The sequence below is a fragment of the Dryobates pubescens genome, chromosome Z (assembly GCF_014839835.1).
Source record: "Dryobates pubescens isolate bDryPub1 chromosome Z, bDryPub1.pri, whole genome shotgun sequence".
Classification (NCBI taxonomy): Eukaryota; Metazoa; Chordata; class Aves; order Piciformes; family Picidae; genus Dryobates; species Dryobates pubescens.
Window position 1 is genome coordinate 12,586,983 of NC_071657.1, and position 15,581 is coordinate 12,602,563.

At 40.1% G+C, this 15,581-nt stretch overlaps 2 protein-coding genes across 2 annotated transcripts in view; both read left to right on the plus strand.

Annotated features, from left to right (window-relative positions):
• The first annotated feature begins 213 nt into the window (after positions 1-213).
• ARL14EPL (ADP ribosylation factor like GTPase 14 effector protein like) lies at positions 214-2,840 on the plus strand. Its single transcript, XM_009902137.2, has 3 exons — positions 214-324; positions 2,118-2,257; positions 2,618-2,840. Exons 1-3 carry the CDS (start codon positions 214-216, stop codon positions 2,838-2,840), a joined length of 474 nt encoding a protein of 157 aa, XP_009900439.1.
• Positions 2,841-10,688: 7,848 nt separating this feature from the next.
• The window catches only part of COMMD10 (COMM domain containing 10), a 126,173-nt gene continuing 121,280 nt past the window's right edge, over positions 10,689-15,581 (plus strand). Inside the window, exons 1-4 of the mRNA XM_054178425.1 lie at positions 10,689-10,737; positions 10,922-11,012; positions 13,492-13,602; positions 15,370-15,525. Of these exons, the coding sequence (XP_054034400.1) occupies positions 10,706-10,737; positions 10,922-11,012; positions 13,492-13,602; positions 15,370-15,525 (390 nt within the window). The 5' untranslated portion in view covers positions 10,689-10,705. The remainder of the gene's footprint in view (positions 10,738-10,921; positions 11,013-13,491; positions 13,603-15,369; positions 15,526-15,581) is intronic.

Genomic DNA, 15,581 nt, shown 5'->3' on the forward strand with positions numbered 1-15,581 from the left:
TGATACAGCTTTTGTGTATTTTAGTCAGTTTACTTTCATACAGTTTTAAAATTGAGGATGATACTGAGCCACATTTTATTCTGCTTTTGCTGTGATTAAGAGTACATGAAAACCTAATGTGGACATCACTTGCTTACCCTAAATCCTTCACTTAAGTGCCTGTGGATCTCACATTAACACTTATGTATGTGTGTATTTCATAAAGGTGGTAAAATGAGTGATCATGCAGAAGAAAACTGCAAGAAAAGCACCTCTGCCCAGGAAACATCTGCAGAAGAAAATGTCTCTCCTGCCATGGACTGCTCAGTGAGAAAAAAACAATTGGTATGACTTCTGCAGCATCAATTTATTATCAAGATACTTACCACTGCCTTCAATTTCTTCCATAATTACAAAAATAAAAAGCTGGAGTTAATAGGGAAGTATCAATAATAACAACAATGAAATAAATCAGGTTTGTGGTGCAGAGGGCTAAGAGCACTTCCCAACTCAAACAACATTTGAAGTAGGTGTTACAGGTTTAAGACTAATATCTTAATTGTAAATAACTTTTTTCCAGGGAACTTGAAAGAATCCAGAGGATGGACAGTCCCCAAGGGCCTGAACAGAACATAAGAGATATGTTTATCTCATTTCATTGGTCTGCAGAATTGCTATATAATCTGAAGCACAGCTTGGTTTTGTCTTTCTTGCTTCTTTCCCTCTGCCTCTGCTTCTGACCTTATTTGCTTCACCTGCTCATTTCTGTTTGTGTTATGGTAAGAAACAGTGGCAGAGGAGAGAGAGAGAGATAACTTGTTAGCTGACAATAGCCCTCTGGGCTTTGTCCAGGGGGGAGTACACAGAGGTCTGTGCAGGGGAGTAACTGGGCTTTTGTCTAGGAGTATATGTATATGTGTATTTGTATATGTTTATTACATTTTATGTTTAGCCTACTTTTGTAAATAATAGTTTCATTTGAATTCCAAATTCTGAGTAGTGTGGTAATTTACTCCTTGGGGTAAATTCCAAATTGTAAGGTGGTGCAAACCCAAACCACTACAGTAGGGAAAAAGGACAGTATTCTTGGAGGGAGGATTATGTCTATAGGTTATTACTTGTTTCCAACTTGAAACAAATTTGTGTCCTGGACAGTGATGCTGCTGAAGCGTTTGTTTGTTTTCCAATGAAAATCAACCCCAGACTCAGAAGCAGAAGTGTTTGAATAATACAGTTGCATGAGATTGCCGTATAGGTTTTCAGGAGGTTGAAACTGAAGATGCACAGCATCAACCTCTTTGTAGATAAGTGCACTCAAGTGTACAAATATTTCTAAGAAAATCAACTTTATTCCAGCCAAAACCAGGACAGCTTTGTGTAATTAATGCCAAATGTATGTTCCTTGTCCGCATTCGTTGTCCAAAGACCAACTGTTTGACACAATGCCTGTGTTTGTTTGCACTGGCTTTAGACATGACTGTCAACGTGGGCTATGTGGAATGGCAATACTCAGAGACAATGTTTTAGCCTTCAAAACCGTTAAGCAGTATTAGCTAAGTGCAGACATTAATTCCATTAAATGAGCAGGAAAATGCTTCCTCCTAGTTCTCAAAACCAGCTCAGTCTAGCCTATTTACTTTTGTCTGTGCTATTTTTCATACTCATCACTAGTACAAATGATTCTTTCCGGCACTAGCTGCTCTTCTAGACTTTTCTATTGCCCCCAGATTCTTTGGGTAAAGATGGTTTCTAGGCATCTGAGTGAACAGTGAAGACTAGGGTGAATCCAGTTGAGATACTTACAATCACAGTACTTGTTTTTACATTATGGATAAAGCTGAGGAAAATATATACAGGATTCAGTCTCCTGCAAGACAATTTCCAAACTCCATGATGCTGTACCAGATCCATGTATTCTGAGCCATGGTTCTGACCTCTCCCATCAGCATTACAGTTCTGGTCAAAGAAAATGGGATCTTAATTTAGGTCAAGTTTTGCATCATTTTCCTACATATGTAGTTTTCAGTTATCAAGACTATGAATTTTAATATAATTTGAAAGCCTGTGAGGACATCTGGAAGATAATAATTATTTGTTCCAATTGTACTAATTATAAACTTTCTGCTGGTTATTTACAGCAACAACTTGAGAAACAATTGAAAAGCTTAGCCTTTCAAAATCCAGGACCTCAGGTAGCTGACTTCAATCCTGAAGCTAGAGAGCAGAAAAAGAAAGCTTGCATGTCACAGATAAAGCAAGAGTTTTTAAATAAGCCCAAGTAAGATGTTCTAATTTATTACATGTTTTACTTTTAAATGGCTATTTACTGAATATAAATTAAGTTAATAAAAGAATTAATATTTTGTAGAAATATTTCTTACTAGACCTGAAAGCTGTACTGGAAAACAAGCTATTTCTGTGGGACTGCAGAGAATTTTGATTTACTTCTTTGGCACACTTCCATTTTTAATAATAATGGCTGTTGCAATTAGGATATAGTGCTGATATTTCAATACACAGTGAGGTTTTTGAAGAGGAAATATTTGTTCTAGGGCAGATGTTTTCCACATTTGTTTGGTTTAGTCTTTGAATGTGTTGAAGCATTCTTTAAGAATAATTTTTTTCTTCTCTTTCACAGGATTACAAAGAAGTATGACCAACATGGCAGGCTTCTTTGTAATAACATGGATTTATGTGATTGCCTGGAAAAGAACTGCCTGGGTTGCTTCTACCCTTGCCCCAAATGCAATTCAAACAAGTGTGGGACAGAATGTCGCTGCAATAGGAAATGGGTTTATACTTCAATTGAGACTGAAGGGGCAAATATGATCAGAGAGTTTCCATTTTCTCTCTCTGACTGATTTTTTTTTTTTTCTGATAAGCTTTTATGCTAAGTTCTTCTTGATTCACATTTTATTAAAGTAAATCTTGGCTTTATGCATTGTCTCTAGTGGAGAGCCTGGAAGTGATGCTTGTGCTTTTTTATTGCTATCTACCTAAGAGGCTTCAGACTTCCTCATTAAATAAAAGTATGTATTTCATGTTTCCTCATCCTTGCGAGCTTTACTTTGGCACTAGTCAATCCTGTTTGGAATTGAAGGTGCCCAGACTACTGTGGGAACACCATTTTCTTAACCTGGGAAGATGAGCCAGTCTCCCGTAACATCCTAGTAAATAAGCTCAGGAAGTGTGGGATAGAAGAACGGACAGTGAGGTGGATTAGGAACTGGTTATGAAATAGGGTCCAAAGAGTGGTGGTCAGGGGTGTCAAGTACAGCTAGAGGACTGTAACTAGTGGAGTCCCTCAGAGATCAGTGCTGGGTCTAGTCCTGTTCAACATCTTCATCAATGACATTAATGAGGGAACAGACAGACAGAGCATCTGCTCAGCAAGTTTGCTGACAATACCAAACTGGGAGGCTTGGCTGATACACCTGAAGTCTGTGCAGCCATTCAGTGAGACCTGGACAGGCTGGAGAGCTGGGCAGAGAGGAACTTAATGAGGTTCAGCAAGGATAAGTGCAGAGTCCTGCATCTGGGAAGGAAAAATAAACTGCATCAGTACAGGTTAGGAGGTGATCTGCTAGAAAACGGCCTGGTGGACCAAAAATTATCTGTGGATCAGCAATGTGCCCTTGTGGCCAAGAAGGCCAATGGTATCCTGGGGTGCATTAAGAGGTGTCCAGCAGATTGAGGGAGGTTCTCCTTCCCCTCTACTCTGCCCTGGTGAGGCCACAGCTAGAATCTTGCATCCAGTTTTGGGCTCCCCAGTTCAAGAGGGACAGGGCTACCAGGATGATTAAGGGGCTGGAGCATTGCCTTCTGAGGAAAGGCTGAGAGACCTGAGGCTTTTTAGTCTGGAGAAGAGAAGACTGAGAGGGGATTTAATAAATGTTCATAAATATCTGAGGGAGGGTGTCAAGAGGGAGGGGACAGGCTCTTCACAGATGAACCCTGTGACAGGACAAGGGGTAATGGATATAAACTACAGCACAGGAGGTTCCACCTCAACATGAGGAGGAACTTCTTCACATGAGGAGAAACCTCTTTACTGTGAGGATGATGGAGCACTGGATCAGGCTGCCCAGAGAAGTTGTGGAGTCTCTTTCTCTGGAGACTTTCAAAACCCTCCTGGATGCACACCTGTGTGGCCTGCCCTAGATGGTCCTGCATTGACAGGGGCGTCAGACTCAATGATCTCTGGATGTCCCTCCTAACCCTTAACATTCTGTGATTCTATGATTCTGTTTTGTACAGATGAGGCAGGAATCATTTGAGAAAACACTTTTTTTTTTCTTTTTTTTTTTTAAATCTAAGTTATCACTTTCCATAGAATCATTGAATGCACTGGATTGGAAGGGAGGTTAGAGGTCATTTAGAGATCATCTAGTCCAAGCCCCCTGCAGTAAGCAGGGACATCTTTAACTAGATCAGGTTGCCCAGAGCCCCATCAAGCCTGGCCTTGAATGTCTCCAGAGAGGGTGCCTCCACCACCTCCATGAGCAACCTGTTCAACTCTTTCACCACTCTCATAATAAAGAGCTTCTTCCTAATGGTCAGTCTACTTTAAAGCCATTGCCCCTTGTCCAACTGCTGAACACTCCACCCAATGAATCTGTATCTCTCCAACTTAGAGAGAAGGATGTTGTGGGGGACTGTGTTGAAGGCTTTGGAGAAGTCCAGTTAAATGACACCCATTGCCCTTCCCTTGTCCATTGATGCAGTTGTGGTCCTTCCATTTGGGAGGTGTGAGGATAAAAGTTGCTAGTGAAGACCAAAACAAAAATGTTGTTGAGAACCTCATCCTTCTCCTTTCTATTGTTACTAGCTTAACATTCTTGCTCATCAGGGGAGGAGGCGTGCTTTCTTTAACCCTCCTTTTCTGGTTGACATACCTGTAGAAGCCTTTATACTCATTCATGATAAGCACTCACACACTTTTGGAAGAGTGAAGGCCACCCTGAATGTTGAATGGAGAAAGCTGCAGAAGGTGACAGGTGATCTCCAAGAGAGTGCTTCTAGTAGGGGGAATCATGCCCCAGGTCCAGTGCTAGGTGTTGAGGAGCTTCTCCCAGTAGACTAAACTTCCTGGAACAGAGTCCTAGAATGCCTTAATATCACAATCTCTTTCTGACATGATATTTTGGAAAGAATTGTTGCTTCTCTCAATTAATGATATATTACCATTGCTAATAGTAATCATGTAATTCTTGGGACTAATCACAAGACTTCTTATCACTGGTAGTTAACATTGCTAGAAAAGATATCAACTGATGTACAAACCAAAGAATCAAATAAAAACTCCCACAGGGAAGGATCCTGAAGCAAGTATATTATCCCAGAAGAAGTGTTAGGGCAGTTTCTGTGCCTATGCTGGCTTAAGCTGTGCAGTTGTAGCCTTACTCTAGAGAGCTTTTCTATTGTGTGTGAAGGTAGCTGTGGCCATTAAGAACAGATGAGTTCTGTTACATCAGGGTAAAAGACACATTAGTTCTGCATTATAAGCTGCTTCAGAGAGCTTGAGAATTCTGTATGCAAAACGAACTTTCTCAGAAGTGTTCAGCATCTGTGTCCTTGTGTGGAATCAGATTTTCAAACCAGGCAGGGCTGTATTGAGTGTAATTTAAGCACACTTGAACTTCAGAAATTGTTGAGTTCTTCTGACAGTTCTGGTCACAGTGATTCTGTTGATCTAAGTGGGCTGTTCTGCAGACAATATTGATATTAATATAAATAGAGACAAATATTGTAAATCTGTGAAACTATTGCAGAAACAGAGGATAGGCAGCAATATGTGAAAAGCAAAAATTAAAATTAAACATCCACATGTCCTGGTGTTAATGAAAAGTACCAAATGAAATCAAAGCTATTAGCTTGGCACCTCCAGGATGTAAAAAGCTGACAGAAAAATTAAAGTGGATTTTCTCATAAAAAAGAGATACTGCACAATTCTTGGTGATGATCTCAGGTTTATCTTTAAAATCATGAGATTTGCTATAAATCATGACCATTAGTGACTTCCCATTTCTGCCTGGGTAGGACAGTGTGTGTGTCCTTACATAGAATATTAAAATATTTCAAGTAAAAGCCTTGTTTATTTGTATTTCTATTTCTGCTTCTATATAATTCCAATATGTAAAGCCTCCATGATTAGTAATCTACAGGTACATATATAACATAGCACCTCTGAAACACAGACTAAGACTGTAATAGACTATAGCACTAAATAGAGACAGGCTGAAAATAGAGATCTTCGTCTTGCAGTTAGCTCCCAAATTCTGTATTAATATCATTATAAGATTCTTGTCCACATGAAAAAGGGGACACATTCTCGAGTTGTGCCATGGGAGGTTCAGGCTGGATATTAGGAAGAAATTCTTCACAGAGGGAGTGATTTGCCATTGGAATGGGCTACCCAGGGAGGTGGTGGAGTCACCATCCCTGGAGATCTTCAAGAAAAGACTGGATGAGGCACTTAGGGCCATGGTCTAGTTGATTGGATGGGGCTGGGTGATCGGTTGGACTGGATGATCTTGGGGGTCTCTTACAACCTGGTTGACGCTATGATTCTACGATGAAGGCTTAACTTCAGGAAACTGTAGTAAAATGGACAGTATTCAGTTTACCTACAGTGCTTTATAAATGGTGAAGGACAGTGCCCTGAGACAAGTCTGATCTGTGGTTCCAGAAATTATAGATAGTTCAGATGTAAGATGAGGTCACTGAACTGTTCCTTCTGGCTTCAAATGAAATTCTGCATATGGTGAGGTGTCATTCAGTCTCACCACACCATTTAGAGAAAAGTAAATCCTCACTGTTACTGAACTTATACTAGTATGTGCCAGCATTTGCTGAGGTAAAAACACTACTGTTAATATTTGCCAGCCTCTGTGTTTTATACAAACCCAGAAAGGCATTAAACAGAAGGAAAAATTGTACACTTTAAATTATTTTCCAGGTAATTTTCATGATCTTTCTCTATATACAGATTTGATTCACTGCAGTGGGAAGACCAGAAGATTGACTAAAGAAACACAGACTGATATTTTATGGATAAATATTTAAATATGCCTTAGATAAATATTTGCACCAAAAGAATCATGGTCGCTGCAGCTGTATTGATTTTCTTTAGCTAATGATAGCAATATTGGTGGTAGTTTCTTGACACATTGTTCATGAGCTTAAAAATTTTAAAACAAATGATGCATTTTTGGCTTTACTCCATTCTATTTGGAAATATAGATATATCAAGTCTGAGCTAAGTGCAATGTAATTTTGGCCTGGACCACTGAAAATTTTCCTGTCCCATCATTTGTAGAAGGTAAGGCATATTTTTGTCCATTGGCTTGGTCCTGCAAAGTGCCAACCTGCTTACACCTCCAGTGTGGTAGAAGTACAGGAATACTGGTATCTTCAGCTTTCTCATGCCATTTATTACATTGCTTTACTGAACTCGTGTAGAAAGTGTTCCAGAATTCCTAACTTTATATCCTTTTTATGTTCCATATGACGAGTTTCATATGATAAACATAGAAGTATTTTAAAAAGCAGAGTGTAAATGAATTTTGAAGTGAAGGGCTGGGTGATTCAAAAGTCTGTAAAACAAACCACATTCAAATAACATGAAGGCTTGTCTGGTCTTTGTGAAAGAGCAGAACACACATAGTCCAGTTTTTGAAAGTGCACAGTAGGGAAGACTGAGCTTTTCAAGACTGTTGGAAGGCAGTAAGATTCCTAAGTTTCACTAGCAGCTAAATGCTCTGAAATCTCAGTCACTGATACCTGAGATTTTGTCACAGGGTGTAAGGAGATTAATCCAAAAGTTCACAGTATCACAGCATAACTAAGGTTGGAAGAGACCCCAAGGATCATCGAGTCCAACCTGTCTCCACAGACCTCACGACTAGACCATGGCACCAAGTGCCACATCCAATCTCCTCTTGAACACCTCCAGGGACGGTGACTCCACCACCTCTCTGGGCAGCCCATTCCAATGACGAATGACTCGCTCAGTGAAGAACTTTCTCCTCACTTCGAGTCTAAACCTCCCCTGGCGCCGCTTGAGACTGTGTCCCCTTGTTCTGGTGCTGGTTGTCTGGGAGAAGAGACCAACCCCCTCCTGTCTACAACCACCCTTCAGGTAGTTGTAGAGGGCAATGAGGTCGCCTCTGATCCTTCTCTTCTCCAGGCTAAACAATCCCAGCTCCCTCAGCCTCTCCTCATAGGGCTTGTGCTCAAGGCCTCTCACCAGCCTTGTTGCCCTTCTCTGGACACGTTCAAGTATCTCGATGTCCTACATCATACAACATCCATTTGTATGTCTAAATGGAGCATTTTGAGACAAAATATGAGTAACGCTTTGATACAAAATATGTTTTCACTAGATGGTTAGTTATGACAACTGATAAAATGCATTAAACTGCGCAGTATTGCTGGAAAATGTTTACAAATTTTAATTAGCTTGGGTTGCTTGTGCCATCTCAGTAATTTTATTGCATCCTTACTGCCTGTAACTAAGAGTCTTTGCATCCTTATCACTGAAGCCTCCCATGTATCTTTCCTTAACTGATGAAGTGCCCTTCAAAACCAGCGAAACCCAATTATTATGCTTCAGAACTAACTGATGTTCTAACTTGTGACCATATGAAGAAAAAGAATTCAAAAGTTCAAACAAAGTTCAAGCTCAAAGGACCACCAGACACCCTTGAGACCACATCTCCTAGCTGGAAGACCCTGGACCAGAATAAACTGCTCATCCTCTGAGCATGCTTGATGAATTTAAGAGAAGCTGGACCTTTAATATGAAGCATGTAAGAAACTGTCTAATGGATGGTTAAGTAGGTGTTGATATGAAGGGCTTCTTCTACATTTCACTGTATAAATGTCCACTGGATTTCAGCTGGTGTGCTAGATGTGCAGGAATTCCCTTAGCGCCTGAACTTGTGTGACTTTGTAATACATTAATGTGAAACCCAGTGTGAAGGGGTTTGATTCCTGATTTTGGTGATAGTATGAGCTTACTAAAAAATTCTTTTATTCACATCAGAAAAATGGATCACAGATGCAAGTATAAAATTATGACAACTGAATGGATGTCTGAGAAGTCACATTGTTTTAGAATTATTTTATAGAAATATAAAAGGTATTAGGAAAAACATTATTTCTGTACTTGAGAGTACTTTGTCTGGTTAGCTTCATTATTTATTATTTCCAACTGGGTGCTCTCCTTCCTTTGAGACTTTGAACACAGAATCATACAAAGTGGAAGAAACCTCCAGAGGTCTCAAGTCAAACCTTCTGTGTCAAGCAGATCCAGCTGGAGCAGGTTGGTCAGGATCCAGTTGGGGTTTTAGTGTTCATCATTTGGACTATTCATTTTGAATATTAATTTGATACAGCAAAGCTTTAATAAAATGTTTTAAAGTAGGTCTATATGATTATAAAACCAGAGTGTTGGCAGCAGACCTAAGTGGTCCATCCAATACCTACATCAGCTGGAACGTTTTAAAATAAGTAAGCAGTTGTCTAGACTTCCAGTCTCCCTTGCTCATTTTGACTCAATCATCTTTACAAAATTCTACTCTCAGGGGATTTTCAAGAACAGGAAGCTACATTATTACAGGATGGAGAGAAACACTGATTTTTCCTTTTACAGTAAAGTAAATTTATTACAAAAGTATTATCTTTCCATGTTTTATAAGACTACAGAAAAACAGATGAAATAGTTGAATGTACTTATATCTCACCCCAGAACAGTATCTTGAAAAAAGAGAGCACAGACTGTGGATCCAACGTCTCATAAGGGTTATAGTACAAATGTTGTTTAAAGCCTCAGCCAGGAATTCTGCTTTAAAATTGGCTAGGTTTTTCACTCTTTTTCCCCGCCTTGAGATTATTTCTTAAGGCAGAGTCTATTTAAATGGATACTGTCTTTTCAAGTGTACTGGCTGAAATCCTGGCCCTATTCAAGTAAATGCCTAAATTCTCCTCACTTAACAGAGGCAAGATAGCAGCACATATGCTCATAAACCCTTTCTTTAGAGCACTTCAAGAATTTTCAGCCTGCTCCCACCTGCCTCGTGAGTTTACCATTATTTACAAGAAGTAACCCTTTGTTCCACATCTTATAAGCCTCTAGGGCCACATTCAGAAGTCTTCCACAGATTTTTAACATATTGGTTGGCTTCCCAGGACCACAAGGTTCAGGCAGTCACGCTGCCAGTTCCTTTGCTTGTCTAATTGTCTTTTAGCCATGTTATTTTTTCAATTCTAGAGGATACTGATGGAAACTGGAGATCTCACAGACATTAGTCCATCCATTCACGGTAATGGCCCTGGGATGGAGATGCCCAGTTCAGTGCTACTTCCCTGTGAGCTCAAACGTTAGTGATTCTGTTAATGAGGCTTGCCAACAGCACACGCTTGGCCCAAAACATGCATGGCATGCCCTAAGCTTAGGAGGAAAAAGGTGAGAATAAAAGTTTGGAGTTGTTGCTTTGAACAGGCTGTTCGGGGAAGATGGCAATACAGCCAGCATCTATTAATCACAGCCTCCGGAGCAATTCGCTGTAATACTACGGGCGTGAAAACTCCATTATGAGTTGTTTCCCGCCAGCTTCCTCCTCGCCCGAAGCCCGCCACACCTTAGCCCTGCCTCCACCGGGGCGGGGCGCCGGCTCTTGGCCCCGCTGGGCTGCCGTCGTGGGGTGGGGCCGCGGAGGCAGACATGGCGGCGACCGTAGTTCCGGAGAGTGACAGGTACTGGCTGCTGCGGTGACAGCTCCGCTTCTGCCCTTGTCCCGCGCCCGCCACAGCACAGCACAACAGAGCAGGGCAGGGCGGGTAGGGTCAGATGGGGCTAGGGGCTGGGTCTCGGTCTTGGCCTCGGCCTCGCCGCGGTGTGGTCTGTGACCCTCTAACTGTTGCCTTTCCTTCCGTGCAGCATCCGCAGAGCCGTGTCGCTGCTTAACGCCGTGGACTCGGCTCGGTTCCCGCGGCTTCTTTCCCGCCTTCTGCAGAAACTGCACCTGAAGGTTAGCGGGGCGGATGGGGCAAGTGCACCGCGGCGGGAGCGGGGGCTCTGCGTGCGCCACGGGGGTCGTTGGGCTGCAGCGGGCTGACGCGAGGCCCAGCCGGCTCTTGCCGGTATGCTGGTTGCAGTGCCCCAGGAGAAGTCGCGGAGTACCGGCATGCCAGAAGTACAGCGGCCTGCCGAGTCCGCGTCTCTTGCCATGCTCTGCTTTCCGCCGCGTCCCGGCGTGGGATGTGAAGGACCAGAGCCGAGCAACGAGGAGGCGCTACGCTCCTTAGCCCGAGTGCTACGAAGCCGTCTTTTTGGGACAGATGCGATACTCTTATTTTGTTAAGAAATTATTAGATTTTTTTAAATAAGTGCTGTATTCATCAGTAATTACTCATAATTATTTCAGGTAGATGAAATAAGAAAGAATAATGAGTGGCAGACGGTGAGCTAGTGACACTGTTACAAGCTCCTTCCATCGCTTCCAGGTGATGGTACCTCTGAGAACACTCTCAGGGGAGATGCAAGTTCGTTGGCGTCATTTTGGACAAACTCCTCTCTCGTCCTTGCAAGAGGAAAACTAAATGTATATATATGTATTCTATTTTTTCTTTCCTTTTTTTTTTTTTTTTTTCCTGTTTTCATCAATACATCCAAGCTCTGTCCATCAAAGCAATCAGTGGAACTGAGATTGAAAATAAACTCCGTAACTTTTAGTGAATATTTTTATCATCTATACAGACGGTGGTCAGTGTGTTTGTTTATGGTGGGCTTTTTTGTTTGTTTTTTTTTGTTTGGTCAGGTGTCGTGTTTTGGGTTTAGGTTTTTTGCCTTTTTTTTAAAAAAAAATTGCTGAATAAATGGTCTAACAAGGATGTTAGATTGTCGTTGGACTCGATCTTAAGATGTTTTCCAACCAGGCGATTATGTGAGTCTATGAAATGTAAAAACAAAGAAATAAAATCAGTAATAAGTTGCATTGCACAAGTGTCAAAAAGTCCAGTGGGGATTAAATCTATCTTTGACACCAAATAGTGAAGGGGAAATTGTAAGAATAATGCTAAACCAGAAATGGTTTTGCTGAGTTTCTTTGTCTTTCAGTGTCAGATTTTATCCATTCCCTTCTATATTTAAAAAAACCCACCAACATACATATATACAAACTAAAGGTTTAAATATTATTGGTTAGAAGTAGCACAGAAAATACAAATGTGTTGAGGGGCATAATTCTGGGACTGTAAGGATTATTTTGATTATTTGATTCTATTGCTGATGGTTTTTAACTTCCAAATCTCTTAGCTTGCAATGCTGCTAATATTTCCTCAGTTGTGTTTTGTGGCTGTTAGCTCACTGATAACAGGAAAGTGTCACTAATCTTTTTGTTTGTTTTGTTTGTGGTTTTGTTTGGTTGCTTGGTTGGTTTCCCCACTATCCAGTAATAGTATAATAGGTCTTCACAGTTTTAATTAGCATTTACATTAGTCAAAGTGGTCTTTTTAATTTAGCCCACTCTTAGCTAATCTCTTGATTAGCTGGACCTTCCAATGTGTCTAGCTCTAAGGCATGTTTAACTGCTGGGCACTTTAAATAAATTGTCTTGCCTTAGCAAAGTGAACACTTGGATCTCTGCATTTCCTTCTGACAGATAATGATTGAAATAATGTTTCCATTTTGATACTCTGGTTACAGACATTGTGATCATTGAGGTTTTTGTGTAATTGCCTCATTTTCTTTCTTCTGACGGCCAAATTGCTTTTTTTTTTAATGTAGCTTTGCAGTGGTGGATTACTCAGTGGTCTAAATGTGGTGTTTTGATGTCTGTAGCATAGATTTGATAGCAATTACTGTTAAAAAGATGGCAATATCTGCATTTAAATTACTGTTTAATTTGCTGTAGTATAATAAATGTAACTACTATGTTTTAAAAGCAAAGCACATTCTCATTCATCTTCTGTAATGTGGTAGGCTGTAGATTCAAATCTGACTTCCAAAATAAACATGCGTTAGACCTTTATTTCCGTTGTGACAGCATGGCTGGTTTTCAGGAGAGTGTTCAAAGTGGTAGAAGCATATGTAATGAACTTCACTAGATTATTCCCTTTTCTGGTTTTGGTATCTGATTCAAGGAATGTGCTTTGTCCTTCTCATCCTTTTGTTTCAACAACATTTTTGGAGATGATCTGACAGTTTCTTTATGTTTCTTTAGTATCTCTTAGGTGCAAAGAGAAAGCATTTTCTTGTGATGTATTTCAAGCAATGCTGATAATTTCTCATGTGATACTGTTGGCTTTAAATTTTGGTTTTCAGTGAGAGGAATTGCCTTCTGTTTTTTTTTTTTCTGTTGGAAAGGAGCTTTGCTTTGTTCTTTCTATTCAGATACAACTGAATAGACTCTATCTATGTTTATAAAAATGGAGAGAAAGTTTGGGTTTTGACAAGTATGTTTGTGACTGCTAAATGGAGCGTCAGGACTAACCATTTTTGTGCTTCAGGCTGAAAGCAGCTTCAGTGAAGAGGAGGAAGTAAAACTTCAAATAGCTTTTTCATTGGAAAAGCAGGATCTTCATCTCATTCTTGAAACTATATCATTCATCTTGGAACAGGTACCTTTTATTTATCAATATGAATTGCTAAATATGATGGTTTCTTAAATACAATTGTAAGTCCCAAAAATGTGAAAATCAGGTTAAAAAGGCATTACTTAACATATCTGCAGTATATTGTGTCTTTTGGGGGGCATGGTTTTACTGCTTTTGTTTGTTTGTCTTCATGATTTGGAGTAGACTCTGTCCCTTGACTGAGTTTCTGGCTAATCCTAATATAGATGTGGAAGAGAGCTCTGCATGGTTATGAGAGAAGTATGATAATAATCTTCACTCTTATTCATTGTAAGCAAGCCACACATACTTTTTGTTTTAATTCCTGTAGTGAAAATATTGAATGGTGTTACTGATCACTGCTTAAGGTAAATTAAATATCAGTTATGGAGAATTTTCATGCATCCAAGCAGTCTACTTGGGTGAACAGGCTTGTGTGATGTGACTCTAATATCTGAAGATCTTGTAAACAAAGGAGGTTTTCTAGTTCTGCAGTCTATTTCTACTCAGGTTGGGAAGCCAATGTATTACCTATTAAATATTGTAACATTCAAAGAAAGCATCACAGCTGTGATGTCATCTATCCACTTCCTGCAAGTACAGTAAGTGTGGTCAGTGCAGAGGGCGTGCACACTGATGGTTTGTTGTGGGACAAATCCCACAACAAACCTTCTGAATCTTCTCTGTTCTTATGTATCAGTTTGTAATTAGTATCAGTTTGTAATTAGTTCAAGCAGTTAACACATTACACAGCATTAGAAAGAAAACAAACAAACAAACAGTTCTCCCCTTGGCTCCAAAAAATCTAAATGAAACCTGAGGTCCCATTCCGACTGGAATTTCATCTCAACCAAACTCAAACAAACCTGTTTTATTGACTGCTCCTAATTTCACCAGACTGCTTCATTTATATGATAATTATTGGATATTAATAGACAAGAAGAAAGTTTAATCTCCTTTATATCTGACTTGTTTTGCATTAAAAAGGGGGGGGAAAAGAGAAAGGAAATAATGTTAATATCTGCCTGAAGAGGAATCCTAGAGGGAATGCATGCTGTATGAGAATTCTGTGTTCTTGCTGATAGCTGTATTTTTTAGAGTAACTGCTTCTTCTGTCAAGGCATAACTTTTTTAGCAGCCCTTTGCTCTATGTACACATTATAGATAACAAGACTGCCTCATGGTCTTTGCTGCATATGTTGCTTCTGTTTTTTTTATCTTCCCTGCCCTGATGCTGATGGAGTTCTGTTTTGGCAGTGGAGACCAGCATAATATATGGATTGTTTATCACAAAAAACAATGCTAATAGGGAGGTTATAACTAACTCACCTTGTTTTTGTCAAACTGTTCCTGTCTTTTTAAAATATTACATCATAGTTCAAGCTTGCTTGAGCAGTGTGAGTTTGGAAAAGTTGTTCTCTTCATAGTTACAACTGATTTAAAATATCCCTTTTCTTTTTCAGCAATAGCTGTTTTGGCATTATCTACAGGGAAACATAGCAGGTGTAGCTTGTATATGTGTTGTTTGCTGGTTTTGTTTTTGCTTTTTTTTGTAGTTTGTCTAGACTCATTTGTAATACTGCATTGGGAGGTACAACTGACAAAAAGTGTGACTGTCTTCCCCACCAGAGTGCTAAGATGAACAGGATGCTTACACTCCCACAGCTGGTAGTAAAACTCTTGTGTGAGCATGGTGGCTATCTGTGGTGGAATATATTTGCCAGAAGTGGTAGAGCAGTACTCAACAACAGTGCTTACTTATCCTTTTAACAGGCAGTCTATCATAATTTGAAGCCTACTTCATTGCAACAACAGCTGCAAAGCATTCACCTGGATCAAGACAAAGCTGAAGCGTTTGCCAGTGCGTGGGCGGCTGCAGGTCAAGATACAATTGAAAAGTTCAGGCAGAGGATTTTGACCCCTCAGAAGGTAATGATTTTTTTTCTGAGAGAGAAGAAAGCTATGTATGTTTTAAAGATAGGAGT

Bases quoted from the DNA above. Each gene is read 5' to 3' on its own strand.
- ARL14EPL (XM_009902137.2), top strand. From the start codon at position 214: ATGAGTGATCATGCAGAAGAAAACTGCAAGAAAAGCACCTCTGCCCAG. The intron at 325-2,117 runs GTATGACTTCTG...GGTTATTTACAG, and splicing joins CAGTGAGAAAAAAACAATTG to CAACAACTTGAGAAACAATT. The intron at 2,258-2,617 runs GTAAGATGTTCT...TCTCTTTCACAG, and splicing joins GAGTTTTTAAATAAGCCCAA to GATTACAAAGAAGTATGACC.